This window comes from Microcaecilia unicolor, chromosome 10 (assembly GCF_901765095.1).
Source record: "Microcaecilia unicolor chromosome 10, aMicUni1.1, whole genome shotgun sequence".
In the NCBI taxonomy this organism is placed as follows: domain Eukaryota; kingdom Metazoa; phylum Chordata; class Amphibia; order Gymnophiona; family Siphonopidae; genus Microcaecilia; species Microcaecilia unicolor.
Genome location: NC_044040.1, coordinates 65078440 through 65095850, shown reverse-complemented (window position 1 = coordinate 65095850; position 17411 = coordinate 65078440). Strand labels below are relative to the sequence as shown.

The window sequence follows — 17411 nt, the reverse complement described above, 5'->3', positions numbered from 1 at the left end:
ATTTTTTAGCGTGCCTGTATAAAAGGCCTTTTTAAAATTTTTGCTAAAAATGGACATGCGGCAAAATGAAAATTGTCACGCGTCCATTTTGGGTCTGAGACCTTACCGCTAGCCATTGACCTAGTGGTAAAGACTCACGCAGTAATCAGGTGGTAATGACCTATGTGTGTTAAATGCCACTTGGTGCATGTCCAATACGCGTGCCTGAAAATAAAAAATATTTTTCAGACGCGAGTATCAGAAGCGCGCCAAAAATGAAATTACCACAAGAGCCACATGGTAGTCGGGCGGTAACTCCATTTTGGTGCGCGTTGGGCGTGCGTAGATGCTTACGCGGCTTAGTAAAAGGACCCCTAAGAGAATACAAATGCTAATGGTCTGCAGAAACTTACCAAAATAAAGGGCAATACAGGGTGCCCTTATATACGCGCAACTTACATATGCAAAATTACAAAATACTAGCACTTTTGTGGGCACTGTTCACTCTAAGCTGAGCAGGACTCCCTTATCTACAGTCCTGCCAGTGAGGGGTGCTGTTTCACTATCACTTTTTCAATAGTGAGGGACAGGCAAGTTCTGCAGGACTTCAGCGAACCTGCCTGTCCCTAGAGAAGTCAGCTTAGACAGGCTGAAAGGTTATGGAGAAAATGAGGGGATAGTGATGATTTGTAGAGCTATAAATCTGGTTGCAAGAATATTTTGCTTTCTGTGAGGTAGAAAGAAATGCATACTTTGAACAGTAGATTGAAGGGGCGTTGAATAGGCCTAAAGAGTTGTATAAAACGGTTCAGATTCTGTTGGATGGACATCAGAATTTGAGTATGGATGTTGGACCAGGCGTAAATGTATATGCGCTTTCTTGATTTATAAGTTAAGATCTCAGGGTGTGTCTTTGTTGGGTAGGGGCATTGCTATTGGGCAAGTTGGAGAAGTTGGTGTGACTGGTTGGTCTGTATTTGACGACCTTGATGTGGCTGAGGTGTGTGCAGTTATTGCTAAGGTTGCTCCTACAAGGTCTCTCTTGAACTCAAATTCTTCGGATGAGATTCGGCAGTTAGCCTGGTGTTTTCCGGGGGGGAAAATGCTGGAGCAAAAATTAAACAGTCTTTTTTATTGGAACAAGACCCTGATGACATCTGCTCATAAGAACATAAGAATAGCTATACTGGGACAGACCAATGGCTCATCTAGCCCAGTACTGCTTTCAAAGGTGGCAGAATCACAAAGAGTAGCAAGATTCCTTGCTACCAAATAATAACAAGATTCATGCTACTGATCCCAGGGATAACTAGTGGCTTTCTCCATGCCTCTCTTAACAGTAGATTATGGAATTTTCCTCCAGGAACTTATCCAAACCTTTTTTAAAATGCAGATTTACTAACTGCTATTACCACATCCTCCAGCCACGAGTTCCAGAGCTTAACCATTCATTGAGTGAAAAAATATTTCCTCCTATTCACTTCAAAAGAATTACCATGTAACTTCATTGAGTGTCCAATAGTCTCTGTACTTTTTAAAGAGTAAAAAATTGGTTCACAGCTCTGATTCTGTAGACCTCTATCATATCCCTCCTCAGCCATCTCTTTTCGAAGCTGAAGAGCCTCAATCTCTTAAGCCTTTCCCCATATGAGAGGAGTTCCATTCTCTTAATCATTTTGGTCACCCTTCTTTGAATCACAGACCAGCCAAAGGCCATTTTAACTTTATCCCGAGCCCAAAGCTAACATGGGGGGGGGGGGGGGGGGTAGGGGTTAGGGGTGGGCCCTCCTCCCCTCCCCTCCCCTCCCCCTTTGCCCTTCATCTCTTATATGCCCTTATATGGTAGCTTAACACTTTGTGGTAGTACTGTTAGGGGCCAGAGGTGTCATTTTGAAACATGGCACTCAATGAAACAGGAGTGACTAGAGATCATACCTGCTCTCCTGCTAGACCACAAAGGAAGTCCCCAATATGAGTTTGGGATATCAGGGGTGAGGATGAGATATGATCATGTTGAGAGGTATAGGGTGTATGGTAGGGTGTGTTGGGGCGGGGGAGGCGCTGGGATAATGCTAGGGGATTTCAGGAGTGGGGGCTCCGGGATGGCATCAGATGGTGGAGGATCAGGGATAAGGGTTTTTCATGCTGTTTGGGAAATCAGGGGCTTCTTCCTTATTGGGAGAATAGAGGGATAGGGGGTTCTTCTTTCTTGCCTGTTGAAAGCAGCAACTTAAAAAGCTGCAGAAATTCAAATTTGGGAAAAGCAAGGCACTCTTTTTTTCCCACAACATGCAGCTTTTAAAAATTACTGCTCCTGCTGGATGTGCTGGCAAATACCCTTGTATTCACCAATGTATGATTAGGTATTTTGCAAAAGGCTTCATGTTCAGCAGAGCCTTTTTTTTTTTTTAACCTGGATGTATCAATTCCCATTTCAACTTTCTATGTAAAATGGCCCTTCACATTTCATTTAAATATTTGTCATTAGCTGAAGGAGAAAAAAAGAAACATTATAAGCATAAAAGACTTCCGCTAAACAAGAAAAATCTGCAGTAACATATAGATTTCAATTTAATTACCAACACTTTAGAAAATGTATATAATCATAAGTGAAATCTTACTGAAAAACAAGAACACTTCTTGTTTTTCAGTAAGATTTCACTTATGATTACATACATTTTTCTAAAGCATACTAAGGATTTATGATTCCATACCTGGTGTGCTTGATATGTTTGCACCTAAGTTGTGAATTAGAGAAATATTACGCCTGGATGAACATTAGTAAATGTTTGATCTTAGGCCAACTGCCCAGAGGCCTCAAATCCCTCAGACTAGAGGATTTAATTTCTTCCAGATCATCTACATCACACGAAAATGCTGCAGAAATCTGGCTTTGCAAAGGTTCTGGGGTTTTTTTTTTTGTTAGCCAAATGAATAAGAAGGATTGAAACTTATTTATTTTATTGAGGTGAAATTTATGTCAAATGCTTTCATCAAGGTAATATTAAAAATAACAATCTGAAACAGGGCTACCTGTTGTGTTAATGTGATATGCTCCCAGCATCTGTACAACAGAGGAACTCTCTTCCTAAAGTCTGCTAAACATTTATTATGGGGTCCTTTTACTAAGCTGTGCCAAAAATTGGTCAGGGTTGCTAACAGCGCGTAGGTTTACCACATACTGAAGCTACTTTTAGAAACGCAGCAGGGCCCCTGAGAGACTGTGCTGGGCCTGGGGCAGGACCTCCCGCAGCCCCCCCCCCCAGGACACCATGTAGCGCTGTTCTTTGCCGCCCATCTTATTCAGATAATATGGGATGACCTGCCCCTTCGCAGGGACGTCCTCATAGATGGGCGCCCTTAGAGATAAGCATCCCCATTCAAAAATGCCCCTCCACGCCTATTCTCTACCCATTTCTTACCGTACAACACACTATCAACTTGGCACCTGAATTAGGAGGCATTGTCATGCAACGCAGTAACAGTTCCCACGCTCATGCAACTATGTGCTAATTCACATGGGGGGCCCTTTTACTAAGCCACGGTAGCAATAGTGTGTAGCTACCACATTTAACCATTACTGAATACTTTTCATAATTGAAACATATATCCATATTGTGGTTGAGTTCCTTTGTATTGTCATCAATAAAACAAACAAACAAACAAAAAAACAAAATATATATATATATATAAAGACAAAACAAAATCATACAATAAACAACTATAAGTGCAATATAAGCCAACAAAAGGCAATCTCACCATTCAATCAGCAAGAGATCCTACAGTCTTTGCAACCTATTGCACTAAACTGCCTGTGCTAACAAATGCTGCTTCAGTAAGTTTTTTAAACACTACCAAGTCCTTCTGTTTCCTGAGGGGATAGGGGGTAACTTGTTCCATTCAACAGGTCCAGCCACAGAATAAATCCTCCTCCTTACAGTATTTTGAAGCCAAAGAAGCCAAAAGTCAGGCATTTCCAGCGTACAAAAATCCTCTGAGCAAAGTGCTCATGTCAGTCTGTACCAAGGCAGACATTCAGTGAAATATTTCGACGACTCCTGATAGCTCTCATGAACTAGAGTCAACAATTTAAACTTAATCCTCTTTACAGTAAGAAGGGTAACCATTGCAGTTTCATACGAAAAGGACTGACATGATCATTTTTAGATAACCCATATAGCATTCAAATTGTGGAATTTTGAGCAATTTGTAAAACTGAATACAATCTGCTGGCAGGCCCACATTCCCAATGTTGCAATCAGGGCCGCTGAGAGGGGGGGACGGGGGGACAAAATTCCCCGGACTCGAGCCTCCGGGTGAGGGGGCCTGGCACCGCAGTCCGGCCCGCCCGCCCTCCATTGCTCCCTGGCATTGAATAAGTGAAAGAAACTACATCATAGAAAAGAGAAATATTCATACATTACGTAAAGAGAAAATAAAAATAATGTAACAGGATTTACAATTAAGGCAAGGAGTAGATTTTTGCAGAAGTGTAGGTGATCAGGATCACTCAATCAAAACTCAAGTCAAGTATCATAAGCCTGCTGGAACAACCATATTTTTTTTCTTTCATGTATGGTAATGATAATTCACTTCGGACTGTAAATAGAGAATTCCAGAGTGCCAAGGCTATAAAATAGAAGGTACTATGGGGCTCATTTTCAAAAGAGAAAAACGTCCAAGAAGTGGCATAAATCTGCATTTGGACATTTTTCTCATAAAAACATCCAAATTGGTATTTTCAAAACCAATGTTTAGATGTCTTTCTATGAAGTCCATCAGATGTGCATTCAAATCACAAGGGGACGTGTCAGGGGCGTGTGAAGGGCAGAATCTGGGAATTGCTAACATTTTTCTGTCATAATGGAACAAAATAAAAACATTCAGGGCTGTTAGTTGGACGTTTTGGTCTAGACCTGTTTAATTAATGAATAAGCCAGAAAAATGTGCCCTAAATGACCAGATGATCACTGTAGGAATAAAGGAATAACATCCCCTTACTCCTTCAGTGGTCAGTGACCCCCTGCCACCCCTCAAAGATGTAAATGAAACAGTACATACCAGCCTCAATGACAGCTTCAGATGTTATGGCCAGCCCTATTAGAGCAGCAAACAGGTTCCTGGAATAGCTTAGTGGTTGGTAGTGTCCTGTAGAGAAGGTGACCCAGGTCCATAATCCACTCTAACTATTACACTTGTGGTGGAAAGTGACAGCGCCCCCCAAATCCTACTGTACCCACATATACGTGATACCTGCAGCCATACGGGCCATTGTAGTGGTGTATAGTTGGGTATAGTAGGTTTTGTTGTGGGTCTTGAAGGGCTCACCATACAATATAAGGGGGTAACGGTGAGATGTGCACCTAGGAACTTTTATGCTCCTATAGGAGCAGGAGAAAAAACTGCCAAATGAGCATCTCTGTATTCCACCCCCCCCCCCCAAAAAGAAGTATAGTATTAATAACAAACACTTGTATGACTGGGGATATTCAGGTTTGGATTAAAACTTAATAGATCAACCAATAATGTTTTACAATGGTCAATTTATAATAAGAAGGCACAACACAACATCTTAACAGCAATTCTATAAACAGCACTTATGCTTGTGACTGCCACCACAAATTGGCATTTCTGTGCAGAAGTGCTAGGCGCTATTCTATAAAACACATGCCAAAATCCCTTAGCACATGAGTTCAAGGGGGACACGGAAGTGGGTGGGGAGTGGGTGGACCATAGGCTTCTATTTGAAGTATGTGTGTAACTTACAGAATACTATAAGTTACATGCACTTCAGGGCACACTTAGATGCCAACAATTACAAATCCCATTGACTTGGCGTAACTCTCGGATCCGAACTTTAGATGCACCATCCTAAATTACACTCATATGCTATAATGGAATCTTGGAGCCAGGTAATGCTATACAACTAGTGCTAAGCATACGGCAGTGGGGCACCTAAATTTTGGTGCCAGTTTATAGAATTGCCACCTTCTTATTTAAGGACATAAGAATAGCTATACTGGGTCACACCAATGGTCACATCCAGACCAGTATACCATTTCCAATAGTGGCCAATCCAGGTCACAAGTACCTGGCAGAAACTTATAACAAATGTATTATTATACTCTTATTATTTTCCCCCTAAACTGTATATTTCACATTTCATTTTATAGTACTATGGGGCCCTTTTACCAAACAGCAGGGAACAATGTCCTTAGCGTGTCCTTACATGGGTCTTTCCTGTGTGCTAAGGCCATTTTTACCACTGGGGTAAAATGGCAGAATTTCCTATCTTTTCCATTAATGGCCATGCACTAATTTTGCTATTAGTACATGGCCATTAAAACAGATTAGCGTATAAGTCCTTACCACCATCCATTATGTAGGCGGTAAAGGCTTGCACGCTAAGCACATGTTAATTGGTTAGCTTGTGGCAATGTATCTGCGTTAACTGGTTAGCGCAGAACAAGCTTAGTCTCTGCTCCGAGACACGCCCCTACTACAAAAATTATATTTTATTTCTTAGCATGAGGATAGGACACGTAATCCTGAAATTACCACAGGATGCCTCAGCGTGTCCCCACAGTACGCCATTTTTAGCTTCGGTCAGCAAGCGTTAGTGCTTACTGCAGCTTTGTAAAAGGGCCCCTATGCTTTTTCATGATTTTAGTTTCTTGTTAACTGCTTAGATATGTCATTGATATGCAGTACATCGAAACAATAAACCAAAAACTATAAGATTTGCAATGCTATTAAGAAAATCCTAACAATCATCAAGCGATTATTAGGTTGGATACAATAGCAAAGAATTAATCACATTAACTTTGAGAAATGTATACACATTTGCAAATGTAAGACAGACTCACCTGATACCCTTCAACAGATTGCAGATAGACCATTTTCCAAAACACCACAACCTCACAGGATGACAAAACTATGGCACGCACATCTTCAGGATAGCTGATTGGGGCTAGAAGATGAACAGAATAAGTAACATAGAGCACAAGTATTACAATTATATACGTATTTACCATTCTGTTTTTCTGCAATCAAGATTAGGTAAAATGGTGAACCTGGCTGGATATGAAATAGAAGTCCCCATATTCATTGCAAGGCAAAATTCGATTAGTAATACAGGAGTATTGCAAATATTTTACGAAGCTGTGGCTAAAGAGGGCCTGCACTGGCATGTGTTTTTGATGCACACTGAGGCCCCCTTTTACTGCAGTGGGTAAAAGACATTTTTTTCAGTCAATCCAAAACTCTGCTGCGCGACTCATTTTCCGCCAAAGTCGCTATGCCCACATTAGCCCTCTCCTTAAGTCGCTTCACTGGCTCCCTATCTGTTTCCGTATGCTATTCAAACTTCTCCTATTGACCTATAAGTGCATTCACTCTGCTGCTCCCCAGTACCTCTCCACTCTTGTCTCCCCCTACGTTCCCCCTCAAGTGCTCCGTTCTATTGATAAATCTCTCTTGTCCGTCCCTTTCTCCTCTACTGCTAATTCAAGACTCCGTTCCTTTTATCTCACTGCACCTCACTCCTGGAATGGACTTCCTGAGCCTGTACGTCTAGCCCCGTCTTTGCCCATTTTCAAGTCCAAACTCAAAACCCACCTCTTTCCCACTGCTTTTGACTCCTAACTCACTTACCCTGTCCTTTGTCCTGACCTCTTTATTCCCTTACCCTTATTTTTTCTGTCTGTTTACCTGTCTTATCTAGATTGTAAGCTCTTTGAGCAGGGACTGTCTTCTGTGTATGGTGTACAGTGCTGTGTATGCCTTGTAGCGCTATAGAAATGATAAGTAGATAGATAGATACATGCAGAAAGAGGTGGCGGTAAGGGTTCCCACGCTATCCTGGCAGTAACTGGGCAGCGTTCGGCCCTGTCCGATTACCATAGGGTACACACCAGCGCTACAAAAATAAAAATATTTTTGTAGCACTGAAAATGGAGCAAGCTGGGGTGGGAACTACCACTGGGCTGCTGCGGTAGACTGGTGGTACTTCCCTTTTAGCGAACAGGAAACCCATGTTGGGCTTACCGCCGCTTTGTAAAGGGTCCCTCAGTGAATCAAGCTCATATCTGTGAAAAGTTTATATTTTTAGTGATCTTATCATGCTAAAATACACCAAGCTTCCACACTTTCAGACTGATCAAATCCCCCAGGTAAGTATAAGCCCTCAGGTAAATGAAACGTTAAATACTTCTACACAAATGGGAAAAAGGGGCAAGGTCTGGAAAGCAATATATACTAATGCCCATATTAAGGGAAATAAGGTTTTGGATCTAGAGGCTGTGATGGAAGAAGATGATTTGGATTTAGTGGCGGTCACGGAGACATGGTTCACAGAGAACCGTGCCTGGGACATAGTTATATCGGGCTATAAGCGGTTCAGGAAAGACAGAGTAGGAAAAAAGGGAGGGGGCATGGCATTAAACATAATTTTAAAGCCACACAATTGAAGGAACTACAGGGTAAGGAGGAGGCACTGTGAGCCAGTCTGTAAAGAGGAAGTGGAAAATGTATTTATACTGGTGTGATACAAAGGCCTCCTTCAGAGACAGAAGAAATGGACAGAGCTATAATTGAAGACATTCAAAATATAGCTGTGAAAGGGGAAGTACTACCACACGGGATGGGGCCATACTGAACTTAGTGCTTACGAACTGGGAGAGTGTTTCTGATCATCTGCCATTCAATGATCACCGGATGGAGTGGTTTAATATTAAGCTTCCACATCATGCACACCTGGGCGGATGCATTCCAACTAAAACTTAACGCAGAAAAAACACAATGTCTTATACTCACCTCACAGCTTAACACAAAAAACTTCTCCACCATAAACACACCATACTGTTCTCTTCCTGTGTCACAAAACTTGAAAATTCTTGGAGTTACCATTGATCGAAACCTCACTCTCGATGCCCACGTGAAGAACACGACGAAAAAGATGTTCCACTCCATGTGGAAGCTCAAAAGAGTAAAACCTTTCTTCCCGAGACACGTCTTCCGAACCCTGGTACAGTCAATGGTAATAAGCCACCTAGACTACTGCAGTGCACTGTATGCTGGCTGCAAAGAACAGACTATCAAAAAACTCCAAACAGCCCAGAATACTGCCGCCAGACTCATATTTGGAAAAACTAAATATGAAAGTGCAAAACCCCTAAGAGAGAAACTTCATTGGCTCCCACTTAAGGAACACATTGTGTTCAAGATCTGCATGATTGTACACAAAATCATTCACGCAGATGCCCCAATCTACATGCTAAATCTTGTGGAACTACCTCCCAGAAACGCCACAAAATCGTCCCGCAAATTTCTCAATCTGTACTTCCCTAGCTGTAAAGGTCTAAAATACAAGCTGATGTATGCCAGTACCTTCTCTTACATGAGCACGCTGTTATGGAATGCATTACCCACAGACCTGAAAACAATTGAGGAAATAACTAACTTTCGCAAATCTCTGAAGACATATTTCTTCAACAAGGCCTACAAAGAGAACCTATAGCCCAACAATCCACCTCACCAATCCATCCAGTTATGAAAGTCCACCTTCTAAACTTACCCGCCCAATCACTTCCTTTTTCTTCCCCTTACTTAATCTCTACATATTACTAATTGTATCTGATATCCTGGAATGACAATATCATTACTAAACTATGTAAGCCACATTGAGCCTGCAAATAGGTGGGAAAATGTGGGATACAAATGCAATAAATAAATAAATAATAGGTAATTTTAATATGCCAGATTTTAATTGGGGTGTCCCTATTATGGGGTCTTCTAGAAGTAGGGAAATCCTGGATTCTCTGTTCCAGCAGTTGGTAATGGAACCCACACGGGATGGGGCCATACTGAACTTAGTGCTTACGAATTGGGAGAGTGTTTCTGATCATCTGCCATTCAATGATCACCGGATGGTGTGGTTTAATGTTACGATAGGTGTGGAGATGGTTCACTCAAAACTGAAGGCTCTAGACATTAAAAAAAAAAACTTTGTTCAAATGGGGGATTACTTCAAGGAAATGATATCTGGATGAGAACATCTAGAAGTAGGAAAGCAGTAGGCAAAACTGAAAGGAACTCTTGTAAGGGCAACAAACCTCTTTTTTTTTTTTAAAGGAAAGTAATCAAACATAAGAGAAAAAGAAGGCTACTTTGGTTCTCAAAAGTAGTAGAGGAAAAGGTAAGGAAAAAGAGATTAGCCTTCTTAAACTACAATAGATCACACAAATAGAAAGATAGATGACAATATCTGGAAAAGCTAAGAGAAGTCAGGAAAACAAAGATGCAAACCGAAGAAAAAATAGCCATACAGTAAAATATTTTTAAGAAATGTTAGTGAAAGGAGGAAGTGCAAAAGTGGCTTTGTGAGACTCAAAGATGTAGGGGAGGAATATTCAGAAGCTGATAAAGATAAGGCAGAATTGCTTAACAACTATTTCTGTTTTGTGTTCACAGCTGAAGGATTGGGAGAAGACTGCAGAAGACAAACATAAATAGCAATAGGGGTATGGAAGTCCCTGAACAATTTTCAGAGGATTGAGTTCAAGAGTAGCTGGCTAAACTAAAGGTGGACAAAACGATGGGGCCAAATGGCATACATCCAAGGGTACTGAAGGAGTCTATGGAAGTTCTGGTGGTTCCACTGGCTGATCTTTTCAATGTTTCTCCAGAGTCCGGAGTGGTCCTGGAGGACTGGAAAAGGGCAGATGTGGTCCTTCTCCACAAAAGTGGAAAGAGGTTGGGAACCACTGGCTAGTAAGTCTGACTTTTATAGTAAAAACAGAGAATAGTGAAGTTTTTGGAATCCAATGAATTACAGGACCCAAAAGAACATGGTTTCACTCGAGGTAAGTCTTGCCAGACAAATCTGATTAACTTTTTGACCAGAGAGTTGGATCGAGGGAGAGCACTAGATATGCTCATTTAGATTTTAGCAGAGCCTTTGACATGGTTCCGTATAGAAAACTAATAAATAAACTGAGTGTCCTCGGTTTGGGCCCTAAAGAGACTGGCTGTGTTAGGAATTGGTTGTGTGGAAGGCAACAGAGGGTAGTGGCAAATGGAGCCCACTCTGAGGTAAAGGATGTTATCAGTGGTGTGCTGCAAAGTTTGATTCATGGGCCGGTTCTTTTTAACATTTCTGTAAGCGATAATGCTGAAGGGCTGTCCAGTAAGGTTTCCCTCTTTGTGGATGATACCAAAACCTGCAATAGAGTAGACACCACTGATGGTGTGGATAACATAAAGAAGGACATAGTGAAACTCGAGGAATGATCCGGAATTTGGCAGCTAAGATTTAATACTAAAAACTGCAGGGTCATGCATTTGGGCTGCAAAAACCTGAGGGAACGGTACAGTTTAGGCGGTGAAGAACTTGTGCATGAAAGGGGAGCACGACTTGGGTGTGATCATATGTAATGATCTTAAGGTGGCCAAACAGGTAGAAAAGCGATGGCGAAAGCTAGTACGATGCTTGGGTGCATAGGGAGAGGAATGGCCAATAGGAAAACTGGAGGTGATGATATCCCTGTATAAGACTCGGTGAGACCTCTTTTATAATATGGTGTACAATTCTGGAGACCGCACCTTCAAAAAGATATAAACAGGATAGAGTCAGTCAGGAGGGCAGCTACTAAAATGGTCAGTGGTCATTATCATAAAGTGTATGTGGACTAGAGCTGTACCAAATAGCATATTTTACAATTTGGCTGAGTACAAATAATGGGCATTGAGCTTTAACATAACAAATATGGAAGGAATATGAAATCAGAGATCAAGTGTTTATTGCAGTAGGATGTAGCACAGTAGAGCCCCGGAATATTCGTATTCGAATTTAAATCACTATTTGGCTGAATACAAATAATGTATTGAGGGCACTATTAGCTGAATCAAATCAAATATTCGGTACAGACCTAAGGAGGACAGACTTAAAGTTCTCAATATGTATACTCTGGAAGAAAAGTGGGAGAGAGGAGATATGATACAGACTTTTAAATACTGTAACACTTCACTACATGTGGTAAGGCTATTTCCTACTTTTGTAACATGTCACAGTTACCAGGTGAAATTACCTCAGAAATACCTTGTCACATAGTCAATGTACAGTGTTTAAACCCTTTACTTATTATTTTATTAAGGCAACTTGTAACATGCAACCACCTTTATGAGAGCAGACCTTGTCACAATAAAACAGTTTGTTTATTGAGTAAAAATGATAGCAATAAAATGATGTCTGATGGCAAACACATTTTATGCCACTTATCCTAGAAATAAGTCCATCTTAATAACGGCTTATGGACTGTTGTTTTAGGAAGCTATCTAAACCTTTTTTTAAACCCCACTAAACTAACTGCTTTTACTAAATTCTCTGGCAATGAACTCCAGAGTTTAATTACACGTTGTGTGAAGAAATATTTTCTCTGATTTGTTTTAAATTTACTATTTTTTAGCTTCATTGCTTGCCCCCTAGTCCTAGTATTTTTGGAAAGAATAAACAAGTGATTCACATCTACCTGTTCCACTTTACTCATTATTTTAGCCTTATTTCCCCCCCAGTCATCTTTTCACCAAGTTGAAGAGCCCTAGCCGCTTTAACCTTTCCTCACAGGGAAGTCGTCCAATCCCCTTTATCATTTTCGTTGCCCTTCTCTGTACCTTTTCTAATTCTACCATATCTTTTTTGACATGCGGTGACCAGAACCGCACATAGTATTTGAGGTGCGGTCACACAGAGGCATTATAATGCCTTTGTTTTCCATTCAACCTAAACTTCCGGAAACTCCTAAAGACTTACCTATTTGAAAAGGCATACCCTAACGATCCAACCTAAATGCCTTAACCCCGCAAAACAACAGGATATAAGTTCGTACTGGACATAACCTAACCCTTCTTCCTTATAACCCCAATATGCCTCTCACACTTGATCATTACCCTGCCATTAACCTAACTATGTATTTGTTCATACCAGTATTGGTGATCGCCTCTACTGTACAATGTAAGCCACAATGAGCCTGCAAATAGGTGGGAAAATATGGGATACAAATGCAACAAACAAACAAAAGGCAGGGCACATTTGTGTACAGTGACAGTTTGAGCCCATTGTGCCCAAATGTGCTCTGCCATTTGTCATCTGACACCATTTTATAAAGTTGTGCATATTGTTTATATAGATCATTATCACAGTATAGAGTATAGATCAAATATTCAGCCTGGAAAAATATGTATATTGGGTTTATTATGAACATTACACAATTTAGGGGCTACTGTTTTGACTTGTTAGTTTACCACTAACTCATGCTATTTTAGCACAAGACCCAGTTAGTAATAACAGGGGCTAAAAGTAAAAAAAAACCACGTCTTAACAGTAGCCCACATGGATAAGAACATAAGAACATAAAAGTAGCCATACTGGGTCAGAACAATGGTCCATCTAGCTCAGTATCCTGTTTTCCAAACGGTGGCCATGCCAGGTCACAAGTACCTGGCAGAAACCCGAATCGTGGCAACACTCCACACTACAAATCCCAGGGCAACCAGTTGGATTAATTTTAAAAAGTCCAGCACAAATATAATGCATATCTCAGATGCTATATTGTTCAAGATGAGCACTATTATTTAAAAAAAAAAAAAAAAAAAAGAAGAAATCTTTTGAAACAAACTGCAACAGTCATTTCTACTTGAGCTCCAGAAGACTTTCACTTGATATTTAATCTTCCCACTGGGCATTCAGTCATCTCTGCATTAGGAAAGCCATTGTTCTGAGAAAAGATTCAGTTAATTGTCCTATGAAAAGTATCCAAGGTAACTAAGGAATCTTATATGTGAAGTTGCTCCTGCTATTTGTCTTTCAGTAATGATTAATAACCCAAACTTATGTCTCTGTAAAAGCCTGATGCACTAAAGCAAGGTCAGCTCCGTCCATTACTGAGCTAAGCACAATGATATTATGAGGTAAATGCTGCTTCTAGCATTTTCAGGTGATTTTAAAACTGCAGTACATATGAAATATATACTCCTTACCCCTTACACTCCATCTCGTTTACTTTGCTCTGCAACTGCTGGTTTCCTCCAACTCCTCCCCCTTCAATTGTCCGTCTTGACTCTACCATTGCCTCTGCCGTTAGCTATGCGGCTCCCACAATCTAGAACATGCTGCGTCCTCACCTCTGATCTGAACTCTTCTACATTAAGTTTAAAGCGGTCTTGAAAACCTACCTTTTTAACCTTGTCTACCCTGCTCACGCCTAATTTTTTTCTCTCTTTCTAGTAGCCTATTGTTCTTTTTATGTAAACTGCTTAGAAGCCACAAAATAAAAATAAAAATACAGAGGATAATTTCATGAACGGTAATTCTATAATGGGCCCCAACATTTAGGCACTAATTGCATGTATTGATATCACAAATTGGAATTTACATACGTATGTGCTAGATGCCGGTCCATAAAACTGGGCTGTACCAGTGGGTGGAGCATGAGCATGTCATGGATGTTCTGCTTACCTTATAGAATAGTATCAGACACACATTGTACGGTACACTTAAGTACGACAGCTTATGCCTACCATTGACCTGGCTTCATACTTAAGTGCAGCATGCCAACGTGGTATGTTCTTCCCTGCCCCCTTCTATCCAATCAAATATTGTAGTTCTCCCCACTACCCTACACAGTCATGTCTGGTTCTCCTTTTGTCCACTTTTTTTCCTTCATTTATATTTTAGATTGTAAGCCGCCCTGAAGGTATTCCAAAGGGCGGGACAGTAAACCTATAAATAAACTTGAAACTTGACATATAATAGGTTAGGTGCTCCTATCTTAGACAACTCACCACTTCCATTCAGCGATTCCGTTAGAACCTAGGGGTTATTTTTGATTCAAAACCTACTTTCAAAATTCAGATAGACAATGCCATGAGTTCCTCCTTTTTTGCTCTCCAATGTATCCGGCCCATTCGTCCTTTTCTTTCCCCTCCAATCTATTTGCACCTAATTCTGTCTTTAGTTATCACTTGTCTAGACTATTGTAATTCACTGTATGCGGGTCTTTTTCTATAATCTCTAAAGTATCTTCAATTAATTCAGTCTACAGCTGTCAAACTCATTCACAGAGCACACCATTTCGATCATGTTACTCCCCTCCTCCATCTCAAACACTGGCTCCCAGTCTCCTTTTATATCTGCTACAAACTGATTAAGCTTATTTTCAAAGGGTGTGCACTCAACGTACCTGCCTATCTTCACAAACTTAATTCCTTACACTCCCTCATGTTCTCTCCAGTCCATCACAGATAACCTTCTATGTGCACTGTCTCTCTCAGTTCTTCATCTCTCGCTTTCTCGTGACACAGCTTTCAGCTATCTTGATATGAAGACTCAAGCATTTAAGGCTCTTCTTAAAACTTTCCTTTACTCTTCTGCCTTCCATCCCTCCTCCCTTAGCTTTTCACTGTTCTCTATGCTGATCCCTTTCCTCCTCTCCTCCTCTCCCTGCACAAGATGTTTGCTGTTTTAATTGTTGTTAACCACGTGGAGGGGCATTTTCGAAAGAAACGTCCAAGTTGTGATTTGGACATCCTTGCAAAAAGGGCAAAATCCAGGGGCGAGGAAACCCGCATTTTTGAAAATACTGTCAGAGACATCCAAATCCTTAAATCTGGACGTTCTTAGACATGGACATTTCTGACTTTCAACAATTTTCGAAACCAAAGATGTCCATGTCAAAAACGTTCAATTTTCAGTATATCAAGTTCTGAATAAATAAATAAATAAATAGGCATTAACTCCCTAATTCTATAAAAGTTGCTAAAAATTGTGTGCACAACTTGGGAGCGCCTGATTTTCACCCACAATTTAATTAAATAGGGAGCTAATTAGCACTGATAATTGGCTTGTTAAGAAGCAATTATTGGCACTAATTGGATTTTATTGGACTATATGTGCGTAAATTTAGGTGCAGGATTCACACTTAAATTTTATGTGCGAGTTCAAAAATGCTACACAGAAATGGGAGGGTCATGGGTGGAATGGGGGTGTTCCTAAAATTAATGTACGTAGTTATAAAATAAGGGGGAAGCACTCCTAATTTAGGTGCGTAGCACATAGTTGCCTTGGGGTAATTTTCAAAGTGGATGTGCTTGCAAACCTTTGCTTGGAACATCAGACCAAGTCCTCATGAAAAATACGTGCCAAGTGAGCACCTTTACTAAACTGCTGTTAAGGTTTTGCAGCTGCTGCATGTTAATTGCCACAATTAATGAATGGTAATTGCAAAACTCTTCTTAACTGTTGTGGATGTTTCCATCATCTCCCCATACAGTTAGGACTGGATTCTACTACTACTACTACTAATTTCTATAGCGCTACTAGATGTATGCAGTCCTGTACACATTATATGCAGGTACTTTCTCTGTCCCTAGAGGGCTCACAATCTAAATGTTTTGGTACCTGGGGCAATGGAGGGATAAGTGACTTGCCTAAGGTCACAAGGAGCTGAGGTGGAAATTAAACCCAGCTCCCCAGGATCAAAGTCCACTGCGCTAACCACTAGGCTACTCCTCCTTCTGTAAATGGCACTCAAAATTAGGCACAGAAAAAAATTAGTGTTAAGCATTATTCTATAAAGGGCACGCATGGATCTTGCTCCTAACTTTGGGTGCACACTTACGCCTCTGAAACCTGGTGTAAACGCTGGCGTCCAAGTTAGGCGCACTGACCCAGTATTCTATAACTATGCATGCAAATTTTGGAATGCCCCTGGCACGCCTATCCTCAAGATACGTGCTATGGGAGATAGGTGCATTGCTTCACAGAATAGTGCATAGCCAGATGCGCATGCAAATATTACTGAGTGCCAATTAACATCAATAATTGGTTGTTAGTGCACAATTATTGATGTCATCGAGCTGGCTAAGCAATAAATTTTCATGTGCATCTCAAATGCACACACAAATTTAGAATAGCACTAAGTGCGGTTTTGATTGGCACCAATTTTTTGGGCACCATTTATAGAATCTGCTCCTTTATGCTGGTGGACAATTGTTAAAAGAAGTCTGGACACATACAGGTTTAAAAAACTCTTTTATACCCACAGTTCTAATAAAAGTGGTTGTGCCAACTGGTTCCCCTTTTGTCTTTCTTTTACTTGATCTCAGTGCACAGGTAATGCACTTTAGTGCCAAAAGCTCTCCAGGGGGAAGAGCTGAGAATTACCTGGCTAATGACAATATTCAGTCTGCTGACCAGTCCTGTTGTCTCAGGACAAAGTTGAGGCAGCACAAAGGATGTCCTAACTTTATCTGGCTACAAGTCTGAATACTGCTGGTACTTGGATTAATGCTGGCAGTTGCTTTCTACTCAGAAAGTCAACACTAGTATCTAGGTATGGTCCAATGACAAATACCTGGGCATAAAAAAATGCATGGTA

At 40.8% G+C, this 17411-nt stretch overlaps 1 protein-coding gene across 1 annotated transcript in view; it reads right to left on the bottom strand.

The window, feature by feature from the left end:
• Positions 1 to 17411, bottom strand: part of CNTN1 (contactin 1) — a 317283-nt gene that overhangs the window by 35991 nt on the left and 263881 nt on the right. The window contains exon 19 of the mRNA XM_030216174.1: positions 6846 to 6949. Within this exon, the coding sequence (XP_030072034.1) occupies positions 6846 to 6949 (104 nt within the window). The remainder of the gene's footprint in view (positions 1 to 6845; positions 6950 to 17411) is intronic.